Source organism: Phaseolus vulgaris, chromosome 6 (genome assembly GCF_051622355.1).
Source record: "Phaseolus vulgaris cultivar YP4 chromosome 6, ASM5162235v1, whole genome shotgun sequence".
Taxonomy (NCBI): domain Eukaryota; kingdom Viridiplantae; phylum Streptophyta; class Magnoliopsida; order Fabales; family Fabaceae; genus Phaseolus; species Phaseolus vulgaris.
Window position 1 is genome coordinate 22697847 of NC_143503.1, and position 20202 is coordinate 22718048.

The following is a 20202-nucleotide window of genomic DNA, read 5'->3' on the forward strand; positions in this document are numbered from 1 at the left end:
ATACAAGAGTGAAAGAAACGAATTGTTTTTTTCTGACATAGCACTCTCTGTGATTTTATTTTCCCAGAGGGCAAAGTGCAGCCAGAGAGAGAGCCAGTGGAAAACCAGCCGTAATTTTATTCCTGGGAATTGAATTTTGAGCTACTTTTTTTTGCGTTTTAATTTATTAAATAATATGAAGGGGGAATTTTGTGGGATTTATGACATAATTAATTAAATGGATATATTTGGAGGAGATATTAAAATTAATTTTAAAAATAACTATAGTAATTAATTATATTTAATAAGTGTGTAGGATTTAATTATTTAGAGTAAAGAGTGAGATAAATAAATACTTATAAGTAGATATATTTTAAAGAAATATAAGCAAAAATTTTAAAGAATTAGAAGAAAGTAGTGGAATGTATGTCATATAATTATATTGATTTAGTTAATATATATATATATATATATATATAAATTTTTAAAATATAAGTGTATGTAATATATTAATTTAGATAAAGATAGTAAACAAGTAATTATGAATAGGTATTTGTTTATAAATACCAAATGATATTTAGGAAATGTTAAAAGTTAGAAAATATAATTCGTTAAAATTCGGAGTTGTTAAATGAATGGATTAATTTTGATTAAGTGAATATTTTATGTCGTGTGTAAGGGTTTTGTACACATAAAAATGTGGAAAAACAAAAATTGTTTGTGAAATTAAAAATTATAATATCTAATTTTAAAAAAATTAAAAGTTTTAAAAAATGATAAAGACTAACTTGTAAAACTTTCATTTATTACAAATATGAGAATTTTACATATTATAAAACAAATTGCAACATGTAACGAAACACATGTAAAAATAAAAATTAAAGTAAATTCAACTTTGAGAACTTTCCTTCATGATAAAGATAAGAACTTTTATATATAATTTCAAAGAAGACTAAAATATGTAAAAAAAAACACCACTAACAATAGGGACTAAAACAATAATAGATATGGTATAAACATAGGAACTACAACAATAATTAAAATTGATCATCAATTAGTTACTCCCCACTATTAGTTCATGATGCTTTATATTCCAAGTCTACTAGTTCGACCTTCATCAAATTTACAAAATTGACATGATATTGGATTGAGAAAATTGAGAATGCCACTAAATCAGGTTCTGCACATCTTCATCACTTGTAAAAATAATATATTGGTAAGAGATGGAAGAGGTCCCAGCACCAACCCTTTGAGAGGCCACCAAAATGCTACATTGAGGCAACCACTAGAGTCATAGTCAAAGAGGGGTCAAGAGGACACATTTTACATGTCATAGACTCTAGTGTGTAATAGTTTTCTTAATTTTCTAGTCAAAATAGCATAGTTTAAATATTTTTGTAAATGTGATGAAACATGCAAAGTTGTACTTAAAAGGCTAAACCTAAGTTTAATTAGAAATGGATATTTCTAATTAAACTTAGGACCAACCCAATTTGACCCTAGATGAGCGTAAGTTCTAGATGAATTAGCACATGGAAGCATTCTAGAATCTTACCTCACATGGATTGAAAATAGGTGCCACTTTTCACATGTGCCAACACTTTGAATTTGGCTCTCATTTCATTTGTATTTGCCTCTTCCAATTCCAGCCCTCCAAGTCTATATAAGGAGGTGCTTGGTTCATGTTTTCACAAGATTAATTTGAGTAATGAAATGCTGCCAAAATGTGTCATTCTTACTCTTTTGCCTAAACTCTCTTAGGATTTAGGTGTTTAATCTTCAAACCTTTCACCTACAAAGAAAGTTGGTCGAACCTCTCTCACTCTCCTACTTCTCCTGCACCTCCAAGGCTACCACAACTCTTAGGAGAGCCTTGTTCCACCAACAATCCATTGATGCTTCCGCAAATTCCACCTCAAAAACGCTAGGATGAAGAGCTCAAGCTATCATTTGGTATCTAGAGCTATAGTCTTCAAGAGATAAGTGTCTCTTTTCATTTTTCTGTTTGAGTTATTCTTATTTTCATGTTGTTCATCTCTTGTTCATGTTGTCTTGCTGTTTTTACATTTTTAATTTGATTTAGATGTTGTTTTAAGCATTTCAATCGGTAGAAATTGTTCAAATTGTTCTTGAGCACCTTATTTTCAATTTTTGTGTAGGAATCTATGGTGAATTGTGTTGCTATTTTGATTTTAGGTTACTTGAGTCTTGTTTGAATTTTTGTTCGGTGCAATATGATGTTCTTGAGTTATTTTATTTTCTGAATCTATATGTTTTGTCTAGTCATGTAATTCCAAGAATGTCAACAAATCTTAGTAGTACTTTTCTTGATTCATTTGTTTCTTGTTTTGATTTGAGTGTTTAATTTGAATTCTAACTTGATTAGTTCCTTTGGTGCATTTTTCCTTTTAGTTTGAGTTCATATTTGTATGATAGATCCATACAAATTCCTATAACATTCACTCCATTGTGTTTTTTAAGTTTCTTTTTTTGTTTTTAATTCCAGAATTAGGATTCCTCTGTTTTTACAAATTCTGTTCTGGTTGTTTTGTGTTATGAAAATTAAATACGTTGAAAGAAAATTCTGAGATTCTGGAATTCAATGGTTTGATGTGATAGAAAAAGAAGAAAAAAAGAATTAGTTGAAAAGGAAAAATAGAAAAAAAAAAAGATAAATCACACAAAAAAGTGTGCATTCTGGCGCAAAAACTGGCAGTAATTGGACATTGATTTTGAAAATTTTATCACAATTAATTGGTGCATGTTTTTGGTGTGGTTCCAGCGCCAAAAGTTTTCTAAGAGACTGAATCGTTTGTGTTTAAATTTTCATAAGCAAATTCAAAATAGCCAGCTCAGCATAAATATTTTAAGTCACGCTTTCTGAACCTGAAATTTTCCAGTAGTGCTGTTTTGGTTTTTCAAATCAATTCTAGTGTCATTCTTTAGGTTCCTTTTGTGTGCTATCCTTTGTTGAGTGCCTATTTTTTTTATTTGCTTGTCCAATATCATTCTGAACTCTTTCTAGTTGTGTCATATCATTAAATCCAATTGCTGTGGTGTTGTTTTTAAAATTTAATTGTTTCTTGCTTTCTTTTCTTGACCTCTATATTGTTGGTGGATAAATTTCAATTGGTGCTTGTTAAGTGGAAATTGACTTGAGGAGAGTCTAGCTCTACTTAGTAGGTACTGCTTTGGAGAATTTAATTGCTTAAATCATAAGAGGTTCAAGGCAAGGAGCAGCAGTAAATACAAATACCAAAAACAAACCATACACTTTGAAGGGCACAACAAAGAAGAGCAAAAACAAGCCAAAGGAGTGCATAGATTAGCAAGCTGAAATTAAATTTGTGCAATTCAATTTCTTTGCATTTCTTGAGTTGTAATTACATTTCACTTTTGTTAATTAGTGAATTAATCACGATTAGACGGTGAGTGTGTCTTCAAAGGCTCAAAGTGTCTAAGAAGCTTCACCCAGGAAGCGACTAGTTTACAGCTTTGTAGATTAGCAATTCTTAATTGTGTTAGCTAGATTGTTTTACGTTAATCTTTGTTTAGCTTTGCTTAAAATTGCTTACGTCTATCTTTTGCTTAAGCTTTGATTAATTGTTTTAGTTGTTAAATAGCTTTGCATTGTTTTTCCTTGCATAAAATTTGATTTTTCATTCCTCATTGTGTTCTAAGTAATTTACTTAGAAAAAGAATTGTGTGAAGTTTTTTAAGGATAGTTTTTGGCTAAGGCAAGACTTGGTACTTAAGAAGTCCTTAGTGACTCACCTCTCTTACCTGGAAAGCTACCTTCACTAACTTTCCTCTTCTTTCTTGAAGTGAAACACTTTTAAACACAAAGCTTTAGTCATGTCTTCTCACTCCTCTAAATCTAATGAAAGTGATATGAAGTCCATTAAATCTCTTTTAAAAAAAAACTTGCCAAGGACTTTCAAACACTCTCATATAGACAATTGGATAATGAGGCGAAAATTAACGAATTGACTAAAGCAAAGGATGAGAATTCTCAAAAATAAAGAAATACACATTCTCATGCATCTATCTCTAAAGGTCATGATTCTCTTGGGGAGGAAAGCCTTAGGATAAATGAGTATTATCAACCACCCCCTAGGAGACATAGAAGAGATAGAAGAGAACAAAAGAGCCCAAGAGAGGTTAGGGTAGACCTACCCCATTTCCATGGAAAAGAAGATGAAGAAGTATACTTAGATTGGGAAATGAAGGTAGAACAACTTTTTGCTTGCCATAGAGTGAGTGAAGAAAGAAAAGTGCCCCTAGCCACTCTTAGTTTTCAAGGAAACACTATGTAGTGGTGGACATCTTTAGAAAGAGATAGGCGTCTTCATAGGGAGCCTCCCATAGAGTATTGGAATGACCTAAGGGGAGCCCTAAGACGCCGCCATATACTTTCTTACTATAATAGGGAGTTGATGGACAAGCTCCAAAGACTCCAACAAAGAACCATGAGTGTTGAGGAGTATAGGCAAAAGATGGAGCTTTATATGATGAGAGTCGTCATTAGGGGGGATGAGACCACCACCATAGCTAGATTCTTAAGTAGGCTCAATCTTGAGATAAGAGATAGGGTTGAACTTCTACCTTATCAAGACTTGAATGACTTGGTTCAACTTTGTATCAAAGTTGAACAACAAAATTTAAGGAAAACTTCAAGTCAAAGGGAAGGTTCATATCCTAACTCCTATCCCAAGAGAGATTTTAAAAGGGAGGAGAGTACATCTAAGGAAACACCAAAAGAGACTCCTAAACCCTTAGGCAAGGATACCTTCACTCCACCCATTCACACTAGGGATGTTAAATGTTTTAAATGCTATGGAAGAGGACATGTGCAAGCACAATGTCCAAACCTAAGAACCTTGTTTTTGAAAGGTAAAGATGAATATACTAGTTGTGAAGACGAACCTAGTGAGAAAAAAGAAAGGGGAGAAGAAGAAAGAGTGTATCCTTTAGAGGGGGAATTAATGATGATTAAAAGAACCCTCAACAATCAACCTAGTGCAACCATGGAAACACGAAGAGAGAACATCTTTCATACAAGATGTAAAGTTTTAGAAAACATATGTTCTTTCATTGTGGATAGTGGTTCAAGCTGCAATTGTTGTAGCACTAGATTGGTTGAAAAATTAAATCTACAAGTAGTCCCTCATCCTAAAATTTACAAGCTTCAATGGATAAATGAAGATGGGGAACTAATTGTAGATAAGCAAGTGAAAGTCAAGTTTTCTATAGGTAACTACCAAGACATTTTATGTGATGTAGTACCTATGGAAGCTTGCCACATTCTATTAGGTAGACCATGGCAATTTGACAAAAAAAAACCTTGCACAATGGTCTAACTAATGAGAAAACTTTCACTCACCAAGAAAAGAATTTTATACTTTATCCCTTATCACCTTCACAAGTGATAGAGGATCAAGTACAAATGAAAAAAAAGAGAGGAAGAAAAAATAACAAAAACAAAAAAGGTCATTCAACAAGAAGAAAACATTAAAAACACATTTGAAAATATGATTCTTGTTGAACAACCTTCAAATTTTGTGAAAGAAAGTCTTAGAAAAATTCATAAAGAAGTTAATAACGAAAATTTAGAACAAAAGAGGAAGCATCTAGAAAGAAAAATTTTGTACTCCTCTTTAAATTTTTGTGAAAAGTTGCCAAACACAAAACAAAAACAAGAGAAATGGCAACATAGTAAAATTGATTTTCAAACTAACACCTTTACTTTATTTGATTATTCCCATAGGTGGACGTTTTATCCGGGAGGGCAAGACTAGTTGAAGAAGCAAGAGGCTGCTATCCGAGATCAAATCTGTAGATCTGTGGATAGATCTTCTCAAGAAGGAGGAGATGATGGACACCATCCAGCCACATCCATCGCCCTAGCCATGAAGAAGAAGAAGAAGCAATGGATTTGAGGACAAATCCTTTTCAAGAGGGAGGGGATGATGGAAGAGGCCCCAGCACCAACCCTTTGAGAGGCCACCAAAATGATACATTGAGGCAACCACTAGAGTCATAGTCAAAGAGGGGTCAAGAGGACACATTTTACATGCCATAGACTCTAGTGTGTAATAGTTTTCTTAATTTTCTAGTCAAGGTAGCATAGTTTAAATCTTTTTGTAAATGTGATGAAACATGCAAAGTGGTACTTAAAAGGCTAAACCTAAGTTTAATTAGAAATATCCATTTCTAATTAAACTTAGGACCGACCCAATTTGACCCTAGATGAGCGTAAGTTCTAGATGAATTAGCACATGGAAGCATTCTAGAATCTTACCTCACATGGGCTGAAAATAGGCGCCACTTTTCACATGTGCCAACACTTTGAATTTGGCTCTCATTTCATTGTATTTGGCTCTTCCAATTCCAACCCTCCAAGCCTATATAAGGAGGTGCTTGGTTCATGTTTTCATAAGATTAATTTGAGTAATAAAATGCTGCCAAAATGTGTCATTCTTACTCCTTTGCCTAAACTCTCTTAGGATTTAGGTCTTTAATCTTCAAACCTTTCACCTACAAAGAGAGTTGGTCAAACCTCTCTCACTACTTCTCCTGCACCTCCAAGGCTACCACAACTCTTAGGAGAGCCTTTTTCCACCAACAATCCATTGAAGCTTCCGCAAATTCCACCTCAAAAACGCTAGGATGAAGAGCTCAAGCTATCAGTAAGTTTCTCCAAAAGGTAGAAATGGAATATGATAAAAAAAAATTTGTAACTTCTTAACCTTGAGTGCACAATAGTTCACTTCCAATAATCCTCTTTATGTGACTAAGTGTAACACCCTTTGAGAATCTAAACAGTGCAAACATTCCACCCTCATAATCAACTAAGGCACAAAATGAATTGTATGCATTCATTTCTTCAAAGCAAACTATTTTTAAGTACTACGAATTTGAAATTGCACATCCTTCCACTAATCTAATTACACTTATATTATATAGAAACAATGAAAGTGGGATAGGATGTAACCCAAACATGCATTGGTTGGGGGTGGCTTACGACACGTGTCATCAGATAGACATGTAAATTGTCACGTGTTTATGACTTGTCATATTCATTTGAAATGCATGCTGACCTAGATTATGTTGGATGCGATGTAATCTTAACATGTATTGGGTGGTTTGGGTGGCTCAATAAACGTGTCAACACCCTATCACATGCACGCTACCACATGTTTATGAAATCCTAACATACATTAGGTGGTTGGGGTGGCTCAAGACACGTGTCATCACCCTATCATATGCACATTGTCGCATGTTTATGACTTCTTATATTCACTGAAAATGTGTGTTGACCTAGATTGTGTTGGATGGGATGTAACCCTCACATACATTGGGTGACTTGGGTGGTTCAAGATACATATCATCATCTCATCACATGCACATTATGACTTTTCATATTCACTAGAAACATGTGGTTGCCCTAAACTGTTGTTGGATGAGATGTAACTCTAAGATGCATTGGGTGGTTCAGTGGCTCATGACACATGTCATTACCCTATCACGTGCACATTGCCACATATTTATGACTTGTCATATTTGCTGGAAAAGTATGCTAGCCTATATTGTGTTGGATGAGATGTAATCCTGACATGCATTGGGTGGTTCGGGTGTCTTACGTATCATGCTACTCATACTTCAATAAATGTCCATGTACATGAAATGATAGCTTGTAAGTCTCATTTTCTTTAAATACAATCATTGAATTGTATGCTAAATTGATAATATTTACAAAAAAAAAAATTATGATACTTTTAAACTAACCAACTTCAACCTCTTCCACAAACCTCAACATCATCACTTCCACACAACAAATACTTCGGAGGCATTACCCTAAGAGCCATCATAATGGAAGTCCAAATGGTTATAGTCTTACCTATAAATCTAACCATTCAACACAAAGTGGTCTTTTCATCAACTACTACACAACAATCCAAGTACTACAATATAGAGACCACAAAGAAGTTACTGAAATCAATTATCGTTGTCCCCTTAGAGTGGTTAATCAAATTTGACTTTGATGTTACACAAATGATCAAGCATCGGAAAAAAGCTTAACTACTACATTTAATATAAACAATCATGGGGCAACATAGAACTCTTTATCCAAACCAAAAATTTACAGTGAAATACCCTTATTAAATTGTGGTTCGTGATTTAAAATACAGTAACTATATCAACCACAACTACATAAAAAAAATCTGTATTTTTCTAATTGTTTATATCTTTAATTTCATTTTTATTTTCTTCCAAGTGTGTATTAGCTTTACAATTATTCATGTAAAATTTCAATTCCTCCTTAACTAATCATTTTAAATATTTTATTATTAATTCTACCTTACTATTTTCAAAAAAAATATTATATAAATTATTAATATTTATAAAATAAATCCTACGATAATAAATTTTTCAAACTCAGTTTTTAATTTTTTCACTATACAAATGTCAAATTTATTTATATTCATAAACCTCACTATTATAAACATAAATAATCAAAATAAAATGTAATAATTTTACTTCAAACATTTTTCTATACATTTTTAATTTCCTTTCTATCAATATTTCTAAAATATTTTTTCCAATTCATCAATATTTCATACACAACTTAAAAATAAAAAAATTCTACTATATAAAAAACTTTCCAATCATTTTTTTACAAGTCTTTCTTTCCTCTACTTTTTCATAAATTTTATATTTTCTCATATTTTTTAAATTTTTTTTTTCTTAATATATCTGTACTTTTGTTTTTTTATTTATTCAAAATTTTATTTCTCCAAATTTATATATACACTTCTCTTTTAAGATTAATATATTTCTCACTACTCAATAAGTTTAATTATATCACATACATTTCATTACATTCTTACAATCCTTTATTTTTTTCACAAAATTTCTATTTTTGAAAATTTATATACTTTTTACATATATTTATTTTTAAATATATCTTTACCTAATTTTCTACTTTCTCAATATTTTTAATTGATTTAAAATTGTCCTCCTAAAATTTATTTTGATTTAACTATATTTATATTTCTTTTCCCAAATTTGTCCACCTTCATATTATTTTAAAATCGAAAACGAAAAAAAAAAATATCAAAACCACCTTAGAATTCAATTATCCAGAAACCGAGTTCAAGGTGGAAATCTGGTGTAATCAGCCCCATAAGCAAGTCAGAATTCGGATTTCTGGTCAACAAATTCTGACCTCAAAACAAAAAACATCTGTGTAATTTTTATCTACAGTGTGCCATTGGATTTGCTCCAAATTTCATAGAGATGAAACATTTTATTTTCATCATTTATAAAAGCATATTTGTTTAAAAATTATAAAATAGCTATTTTTTATACAAGTTATTTTTTAATTTAGTTAATGTTTAATGTTGAAATATAATTTTTTTAAAGTAAAAAACATAATAATCATTTTAATTTAAAAAATGGTGTTTTAAGCAAACATGTGTTATTTATAATTTTTTATAAAAAAAATATGTATATACTTTTTAAATATTTTTTTTGCAATGTCATTTAAAAAAGTTTATAATATTTTAAATAAAAAACATTTTTTATAATTATAACCAGACATGAATTTTAAGTTGTTTTTATAAAATAAATGACTGATCTTAAAAGCGTTTATTTCAGAACTTCTCATTTCAGAATTAACTCATCAGTTTAGAAAAGTTAATTCAATATTTTCTGATGATGTATCACTGTGTAAGAATATTAACTTTAATATTATAAATATTTTATCAGATTGTTATACATGTCACTCAAACAATTCATTTGTGGTACTAACTACTTGAAAGATTGTGCAAGTAGTAATTATGGAGTTTCATAAAGCAAAAGCCGAAAGGCAATTTCTTCCTCCACTCAATCCATTGTGATTGACACTCGACGAACATTCTAAAATTCAATTGTACCCTTGTCATGTTTATTTTGAAAAAGCTTGTAGGGTGCACTGATGCCCTCATACCTTCGCGCAACAATGGAGGACGGACCTTCGCGCTCTTGGCTTCATCTTTGTTCAAGGAGTCCTTCCACTCAACACTATGCTGCCGGAGAAATGTCAACCAAGATGCAAGAATGCGAATGCTCGTGCGAGAGATGGTGTTGGGTGCGAGAATGGCAGAAACAAACTTGGGTGTGTGATTGGGTGCAAAAATCACTAAATCCTAATTTCATTTTCATTAAGGGTAATTCGGTACTTTCACAAATACAATTGGGTGCAGGTCCAATTTGATTGGGTGTAGGGAGAATCAGCCAAGCCAAAATTGGACACAACCAGAAATAGGAAATACAAGTGTTGCCAAGGCCTGTGCTACAATATTGGGCTTTCAAGTAGACTTGACCCTTTTGGATATGTTGTGGGCATTTACTTTTCACACCCCATGTTTTCTTCATGTCCATGGCAATGTTGGAAAAGTCTTAAATGTCCTTAGATTAGAATTTTGGGTTGTAGAATCTAGAAATATGATTAAGCTACACAATCTGTAATTTTTGAAATACATTTATGAATTTTCAGACTGGGTAATAAAAAAAATGTATTCCAAATAAAATTTAAAACACATTTTTAGATATTCGAATTAAGTTCTAAATTAAATAATCTAAAAATGTACATGATACAATTTGAAATATATTTCTACATTACAGAATTTATAAACATGAATTTTACAAGTGTCTGAATTGTGTAATTTAAAATACGTTCTCAATTGTGTAAATTAAAATATATTTAAGATGGAATAATTTATAATAATTTTTTAATCTAAAAATGTATTTTAGAATGCAACAATTTATATTACATTTCGAGATTATGTAATATGAAATATAGTTTTTAATTCTAAATCATGGAATCTCTAATAGGTTTTCATATTTTAAAATCTAAAATATTTACAACCCATGAAGAATGTAGACTTTTTTCACATATATGAAAATGTAAGAAAAAAAATGGATACTAAAAGTAAAATTGTATGATGTAGATGATGAAATCTAGCAAATCATGCTATGAAGCACAGAACTAAACAAACTCTGGCAAATAAAAGACTCCCTTTTTACACAGATATTTACTAGAAATAATATTTTAAGAAGATAAATAGTATCAATTAGGGTTCATGTGATTTTTTTTTCTCTACAATATCAATGTATCTTCCTTCCTTTTTGGCTTTATCCTTTAGAAGCATCTTTACTGTGTACACATTTTCTTTTAGTGGCACGCATGAGTTCAGCTGAACCACATTTGAAAGAGAAATGAATGTGTATTTATATGCATAGAAATATAATTTTCAAATAAATTATTTTCCTCTATTTTTTTAATTTGATAGTAACATATCACTGTGAAATTAAAAGAAAATGGTGAGTATGAAATAACTTTAACATCTTTTTCTCTAGGTCTGCATTTTTTATATATAAAATTTGAGTGAAGAAAATTATCCCACCACTCAAAATCTAAAAGACCCATCACTTAATTTTCACCACAAACTTGATTTTTTGAAAAAAGAAGAGTGCAGAATATGGACCACTTGAAAAAAAAAGTGATTCTGGTGGTGGACAAAGGCTTGCATGTGCCATATGAGGAATATATAATATAAGTGAAAAATTATGCAAAATAGATGAAGTAGTTTAAGCTTTTGATATGTAGTTATCTTAAATATAAAACAGAAAATATATTATTCTTCATAATGATTTTACCTAATTCAGACAAAAAAAAATAAGGGACTTCAATTGAATGTTGCAACTCCTCCTGAGTTGCTGATGATATGACATTAGCAACCATGATGAGGTTAGGGATGCACTCATAATGTCAGGAATGTATGTGGTTTATCAGTGAATCACAAACTCAGGTAAACCACATTTGAAGGAAAAACATATATTTATATATACACAAAAAGATAATTTTAAATAAAATATTTTTCATTCTCATTTTCTTAATTTTACAGTACCTTTCACTGTGAAATTAAAAGGAAATGATGAATATTGAAGTAACTTAAAAATCTTTTTTCACTGGGTCTGCATTGAGAGAACAAATTATCCCACAACACAAAATCTGAAAGACCCATGACTTAATTTTCACCCCTCTCACTTCCTCCTCACTCCAATTCACACCCATTTTTCTTGAGTTCGGGACTGTTGATCTTTGGTTGAAGATTCAAGAGGAGAAGAGGTTGGATGTGGATCAAGAACCCATTTTGTCTAGCTACTATTTCAGTTCCATTTTGTCTCACAAATCATTAGAGAGTGCTTTGGCCAACCAACTCTCTACCAATTTGAGCAGTTTGAACCTTCCTAGCAGCACCCTTTTTGATATTTTCTTGGGTGTTTTGATTGATGATTGTGGAGATGATATCATAGGAGCCGTGAAGGATGATTTGGTTGCTGTTAAAGAGAGGGACCCTGCATGCATTAGTTTTGTGCATTGTTTGTTAAATTTCAAAGGGTTTCTTGCATGCCAGGCTCACAGGATTGCTCACAAATTGTGGCTTCAAGGGAGGAAGGCTCTGGCCCTGTTGATTCAGAATAGGGTGTCTGAGGTTTTTTCTGTGGATATCCACCCTGGTGCACAAATTGGACGTGGAATTTTGTTGGATCATGCTACTGGGCTTATGGTGGGGGAGACTGGACTGGTAAGTCAAGTGGCGATAGACACCCTTAGATTGGTGATGGGGTGCTAATAGGTGCAGGGACTTGTATTTTGGGAAATATTAAGATTGGTGATGGGGCTAAGATTGGTGCTGGTTCTGTGGTGTTGAAGAATGTTCCACCAAGGACTACTACAGTTGGAAACCCTGCCGGGTCGGTTGGAGGGAAGGACAACCCAATTAGATTGGATATGCCTAGTTTTACCATGCATGGTTCATATATCTCAGAGTGGTCTAGAGGCTAATTAATTTTCTGACATGTTTTAGAGTTGTGTTTAGGTTTAATGGCTATGGTTATGGGGACTTCTAGTTGTGCATGAGAGAATCCAAGTTCTCCAGCTGACAACTGGTGTTCTTTTAATCCTTGTGTTAGGTTCTAAAAATAGTTATATGTAGTGTTTTGTTGTTGTAAGTTTCCATGATCACCACCCTTTCTCATATATCAAACTATTGTGGTGAATACCAATATCAAATAAAAGCAACATAGAATTTAGTTTTTTGAAAAGTTTGCTAATGGTACCTTAACACTCTGCCCTGCATAATATCATTTGGGTTTCTATCATTACCCCAGCTAAAGTGTTTCAGAGAACATATGAACCAAACTTCATATCCTGTAATAATCACTTTAAAAAATCATATCACAATATTGTATATAAATCTTTGAAACAAAACTTTCTGCTTTAAAATACTACACTTTCTATAGATCATTCAAACAAACATCAGAGCTTGAGATTATGTCTCTGATTCATCCAACACGTGTGGATACGTGACCAACAGTCTTAACAATTTTGGACACTACATTAGCAATATTTTGACTTCAAATTGTACTTAGCCAATAATATTGATGCATGGTTTGATTTTGATTTTCACATTCTCACACGGAATTGAATGGCGTGGGGTAAATGTGCTTAGTATGTACAACTCAACACGTTCACCTCAGACCAAGTAGCCTTATCTTTGGACTTCTTATACACGCTTTCTACTCTATTTCATCCACATGTCCTTATCCAATCTAACAGTTCTGCATCATTTCTACTATATTCCTGATATTTTAACTGGTTTAAGTGTGGTTATCTTTTGAAAACAAACTTGTAGTTTAGTACAAAAATGATTTCACTTAACAAAGTTAATATAAATGAAACCAAATTCTCCTCTGATTTCACTTAACACAATGATTTTTTTCAAATAAATGAAAAAGGCAGTATGCTTCTAAAGTGAGTGCAGGCATCACTAATTTGTGGAAAATATATGAAGAGAAAAAGAATTGACCTGCAAATCGCTTTTGCTAAAAAGAAATGAAAGAATAGCTTTCTTTTTTTATGAAAATTCCTATGCCCACTAATAGAAACAAATAAAATCTTGACTACTTTCTAACCAAAAGGGAAAGTCTTGCCCACAATGAATATTTGATGTAACAATGCCATGGGAGTGGAGAAAGAAAGAAACCAAACAATGTTTTACTTTAAAAGAAAAAAATTAAATAAATAAATAATGATGCAAATATGAGAACACGTCAACGTCATTATCTTTTATATTTTATATAATTTCCCAAGAAAATATGGTATAGGGTAATGCATTTTTTTAATTATTTTATTGTTGAATACATGTAAAAAAAAATTCTATTGTTTAAAATAAAATATCTTTGAAGACTTTTTCTTCATTTAAATGTTACTAATGGGTCATTGAAAAGTCTTTATTTTTGTAATTAGGATATTTTTTTTCTACAATTATTTAGTGTCTTATCCAAATAAGAGAGCTTTTTATATACATACATTTTCAATCTTAAACTGTTTAATGTTAATGGATTTCAATCATTGAAAAGTCTTTAAAAATTATATTTAATCTTTCAGAATATGTAAGATCTTAAAAATAACAATACTAATAAAAATATTTATACATTGAAATATGCTAATGTATGAATAGATCATAGAAAGTTTTTGTGAGATATTTTGAGAAGACCAAAGTGAAACTGAAAAAAAAAAATAGTTAAATGATCAAACCTAAATAAATAAAACCAAATTACTAGCTTAAGCTAATAAATAATCATTTAGAAAACAAAAAAAGGACAAAAACCAGGAGTTGTTTTTAAAACAGAGTAATCTAAAGATGCCACAACTTTTGACCAACTTGTTTATCACGCTATTAAGCACAGCCACTACACGCTAAACTTTTCTAAAACCAAAGCATCATGGAATCTTTTCTAAATTCATGTAACCACTAAGAAAAAGAAAGGCCATAATTAAACTGTGAAAAGAGTAACAAGGTAAAAGTGCAATGCAACTTCTGCTGATAATTTAATTATGATCTTATTCTCCTTTCCACTATTGATTTTGTTGGCTATTGGAATCTCACCTTCAAAAAATTGCGGCCAAGTTGGACTTTCTTTATTGCTGATTCCTGTAGTAATTGGTATGCAAAGTCCAAACCATAATGAACAAAATCTTGACTCTTATGTTTTTGATGTTCCAAACCAGAACTAAAGCCGCTTTAGAACTTCAGTACGTCTCTTCTTTAATATATTTATCAACTCAACAGAAACAGTTTTTACAAGAAAAGTAGAAATAGAGACAGCTTGGGACAAGTTTAGATAAACAACTTGGTCTGTGTTTGGATAGAGTTTTCAAAGACATCAAAAGCCATTACACTTTTCAGAACACAACAGAACAACACTAATGATTCTATGAAACTGTAACCTGACTAATTATGTACTCATTGACCTAGTAGTTTTTCCTATAAACATTTGTCTACAAGAGAAAGCAAGATTGAACTGCTTATCCTAAATTGTTTTAGAATAAACTAAATATACCTCATCACCATATCATAAACCCACTTCATTGCATATATTCTCTGAAACACTTTAGCTGGGGTAATGATGGAAACCCAAATGAACTCTCCCAGAAGTCATCCTAATTTAGTTGAAAAATATTGATAATTCCACATATCAGTTATCACTGGCTGAACAAAAGCTCCATCCAAAAACATTCATTGTATTATGCAGGGCAGAGTGTTAAAGGTACCATTGTTGCTTTTATCTGGTATCCGTATTCACCACAACAGTTTGATATCTGACATTGCTAATCAATGCAATCCTCCAAAAGGATAAAGCAATGAGAGAGAACAGAAATGTAAAAACATGCAAAATCCTTATTCGTAAACTTTACACAAAGGATGGTGATCATGGAAAATTACACAACAACAAAACACTACATTTAACTATTTTTAAAACCTAACACAACAATTAAAAGAACAACTGTTGTCAGCTGGAGAACTTGTATTCTCTCATGCACAACAACCAAGTCCCCTCAACCATAGTAATTAAACCTAAACACAACTCTAAAACAGGTCAGACAATTAATTAACATCTAAATAACATAATCAGACCACTCAGAGATATATGAAGTATGGTCCATGGTAAAACTAGGCATCTTATCCAATTTAATTGGATTGTCCTTTCCTCCAACCAACCTAGCAGGGTTTCCAACTGCAGTAGTCCTTGGTGGAACATTCTTCAACACTACAGAACCAGCACCAATCTTAGCCCCATCACCAATCTTAATATTTCCCAAAATACAAGTCCCTGCACCTATTAGCACCCCATCACCAATCTTAGGGTGTCTATCGCCACTTGACTTACCAGTCCCTCCCAAAGTCACATTATGCAAAATTGAGACATTATTGCCAATAGCTGCAGTCTCCCCCACCACAAGCCCGGTAGCATGATCCAACAAAATTCCACGTCCAATTTGTGCACCAGGGTGGATATCCACAGAAAAAACCTCAGACACCCTATTCTGAATCAACAGGGCCAGAACCTTCCTCCCTTGAAGCCACAATTTGTGAGCAATCCTGTGAGCCTGGCATGCAAGAAACCCTTTGAAATTTAACAAACAATGCACATAACTAATGCATGCAGGGTCCCTCTCTTTAACAGCAACCAAATCATCCTTCACGGCTCCTATGATATCATCTCCACAATCATCAATCAAAACACCCAAGAAAATATCAAAAAGGGTGCTGCTAGGAAGGTTCAAACTGCTCAAATTGGTAGAGAGTTGGTTGGCCAAAGCACTCTCTAATGATTTGTGAGACAAAATGGAACTGAAATAGTAACTAGACAAAATGGGTTCTTGATCCACATCCAACCTGGCCTCCTCTTGAATCTTCAACCAAAGATCAACAGCCCCGAACTCAAGAACACCAAGACCATCCTCCGCACGCGTGTCCAAGTCCTCTACACGCGTGTCCAGGTCCTCCACACGCGAGAAGGCCATCTCCCGATTCTTGCAAATGGGTATGCAGGGGAGGCGATCGGAAAAATTGGGTCGGCAGAATTTGGTGTAATTGAAAGAATGGTCATCGGATTGGGGCACGTTTGGCTTGCGAGAAAGAGGGGTTGTGGCGTCAACGCAAGTGGCCATGGAGAGAGAGAAGAGGTGGATTGCGTGCAAAGGTTGGAGCTTTGAGGGATGAATGAAAATGGGTGTGAATTGGATTGAGGAGGGAGTGAGAGGCGAAGTCTTATATAATGGAGAAGTGAAAAAGCGCCCTAGAACCAGAACATTCATGGAAAATAGGAAATTTTTCAGGAAAATTTAATTATTATAAATAGGAGAAAGGGAAAATAAATTTTACTTCTTGATTGAGTGTTGTGTTGGTTGATGAAATATGAAAGATTGATGAGTGAATGAATGAATGTGATTCTTGTTCGGAAAGAAAGGACTGGTCCTGGTCTTAAGGAAGCCCACATCTCACAAAATTAAATTTGAGTCAGTAATCATACCTTCTTAATATCTCTTATCTGAAAAATATATACATAACATTAACAAAGAGATAGTTTAAAAGACATTAATATTGTGTCAGAAAAGCATTAATAATTTCATCACATCATAAAAGTGGGTAGGATATGAACCCTTTATCTTGGTGCCATCGCCTGAATGCGTCTACGTGTTCGATGTGAAGCTTCACACCCAATAATATAGGGTAGAAATCATGGATTTTGATTTCATAAGAGACTCCAGTATTTTCATATCTCTTTGGATTTCGTGAATGGAGCGAAATTTTTTGACATTTTACGTTCAAAATTAAAATTTCAAAATAATATTTTCTTGTTCTTTTCATATAATAACAGTTTTTACTTTTATAGCTTTTTGAAACTATTTTATATTGTAAATTTATGGATAATTAAAAGTAATTAATATAACATCATTGGTATAGAAAAGAGCAAAAATAATAATTGCGACATTTTTATCTAAATTTATAATGTAATAATTTTTAAATAATTAAAAAGTTAATAAAAATTTGAGAAAATAAAAGTTCTATGTCATTTCAAATTTTGTAAATGGTTGAGTTTAACCAAATCTGAGCTCCTTTAAGTTTTTTTGAAATTTTCTAATAATTCAAAAATGAACTTTTCATCTTAATGCTTAAATGTTCTACTTTTAGTTTAGTTTATTATAGATTAAATTAAAATATTTTATAATATATATATATATAGAAAGAGAGAGAAAAACTAATATATTAAAAATTATTTTATTTTTATTTGTTTTTAACAAAAAAAAATAACATGATTAATAAAATAACTATTTTAAGAATCTTTAATTGTATTTAAAACAACCAATATATTTATAATTGATAGCAAGTGTAAAAAGAGACTTTCAATACTTCCAACATTTTAAACTGGATAGCTATTGAAAATAACATTGAGAATGATTTTTGGCATAAAATAAAATAAAATAAAAGAATATAATAATTAAGAAATGAAATGAAAAGTGAGTTGTAATTTGTAAATAATAGCCGCCGTTGAAGTTCAATGATTCTTTGACTTTGTTATGTAATGCATTACGTCACAAAGATTCTCCTTCATCATTCTACCTCTTCAAATTGTGATCATGTTACCTCTTCAATTTGTTTGCCACTTCCTTTTCTTTTCCTAATTTATGTTTTTATCTCTTTTAAATAAACAGTAGAATTTCACACTCAATACTCAATCTAATAAAATAGTTTTGGATTGAATTAAATTTTTTATTCTTGATTAGGATAGGTTAAATTTTGTTCAATTAAATCATGAATTTTGAACTGTTTTCCTATAAAGATTTTCCTTAAATTTTATAAATAATCGTTTTAAAAAATAGATTGTATTGTTTAGTATCTAAATAACTTAATATTTGAAAAAAATAATATTTAATTAATAGAATGATTAAATATCAGTTATATTATTATTATTATTTATTTGATTTAATGAGACTGGGTCTCTTATTCAATACACATAATTAGTAAAAGATGGAGTTAGATTTGATAATAAAAAAAGTTTAACTCAATCAGATTTAATTAAATTAAATTACTAAATTATTAAATATAATCAAGTGTACTTAAATTATGTCTTATTTTAGTTTTATAAAGTGATAGTATTTTATTTTCTTGAGTTCAATTAATTGATTTATTTTAGTTTCCCCTATTTAAATTGAAACTACTTTATTCTATCTAAGTTTAAATATAGTAATGTAATTTGAAGAATTTTATAAGATGTGGGATTAAGTTGTAGAGTGAAAATTATATATATATATATATTGTAGAACAGAGAATATCTGAAAATATTTGAAATTTTAATGAGCATCCCTGTGTTTTCTTCCAAAGTTTTGGAATTACCTATAATAAAGAAACAAAACACTTCCTTTAGATTCTCTGTCTTTTGTTTTATGCTTAAAGTGAACCGGTGCAGAGGTATATGCTTATGAAATATACTTACTTTGAAATATATGAACAAAAATAAAAACTAAAAAGTGAACTGCAATGAACAGCTTTTTAGAATGCATTATTTTTAAAGGATAGGCATATATCAACTTCTCTAACAAAAATGAAACAAAAACATTATCTAAAACAGTTACATTGTAATAATAAAACCTGAACCACAATACACCTCACAGTGATTACACATAAGATCATTGGTGAAACTTTAACAAAAGTGGAGGACCAAAATCATTTTTAGAGTAAGGTTTTATAATCTCCAATTAGATTAAGTAATATTTTTTAACATAAAAAAAGAATCTGAATACAATGCTATGAACACATTGCAATTGGGTAGAGTAAGAATATGTCTGCAAGAAGAATCAAAAGTAGATTTTAAATGACAATTATTTCTTACTTGCTTAAAGAAAACACCCAAATCAGCAACTTTTATTTTAATCCAATTTATGTTACCTATTATATTCAAGTAACTTCTTAATCTCTGAAAATTTGCACATTATCTAAATATGAAATATTTTTTCTTTCTTTTTACTTCATGTAGTCAACTTATTGGTTGTAATTTGAATACAATTTGGCCATTTGAGTGGTAAGGTTAGGTAGAAGGACAGAGAGAGCTCTATGAGACAGGCCTAGCAAAAGATAAGACAAATTGAGACTTCTTTGTCACTATATCTCATATCAACCATGAAAGTCTGTCTGAATTATTGAAGATGCTAATCCACCAAGTTGCACATTCAAGAGAACATAGCAATTTGGTAGCCACACAATGGAATTTTTAGGATTTGGTTCACTCCCTATTTTGGAATAACTGTCTAGCTAGACTTAAATG

The 20202-nt window shown here is 31.4% G+C and overlaps 1 protein-coding gene and 1 pseudogene across 1 annotated transcript; one reads left to right on the forward strand and one right to left on the reverse strand.

Annotated features, from left to right (window-relative positions):
* The first annotated feature begins 11804 nt into the window (after window positions 1-11804).
* On the forward strand, window positions 11805-13134 carry LOC137833460 (serine acetyltransferase 1, chloroplastic pseudogene; annotated as a pseudogene).
* A 2619-nt stretch (window positions 13135-15753) lies between these two features.
* On the reverse strand, window positions 15754-17579 carry LOC137831338 (serine acetyltransferase 1, chloroplastic). Its single transcript, XM_068638978.1, has one exon. The coding sequence runs from the start codon at window positions 17192-17194 to the stop codon at window positions 15992-15994; it is 1203 nt and encodes a 400-aa protein (XP_068495079.1). The 5' UTR covers window positions 17195-17579; the 3' UTR covers window positions 15754-15991.
* Between the last annotated feature and the right edge of the window lie 2623 nt (window positions 17580-20202).

Bases quoted from the DNA above. Each gene is read 5' to 3' on its own strand.
- LOC137831338 (XM_068638978.1), bottom strand. From the start codon at position 17,194: ATGAATGTTCTGGTTCTAGGGCGCTTTTTCACTTCTCCATTATATAAG.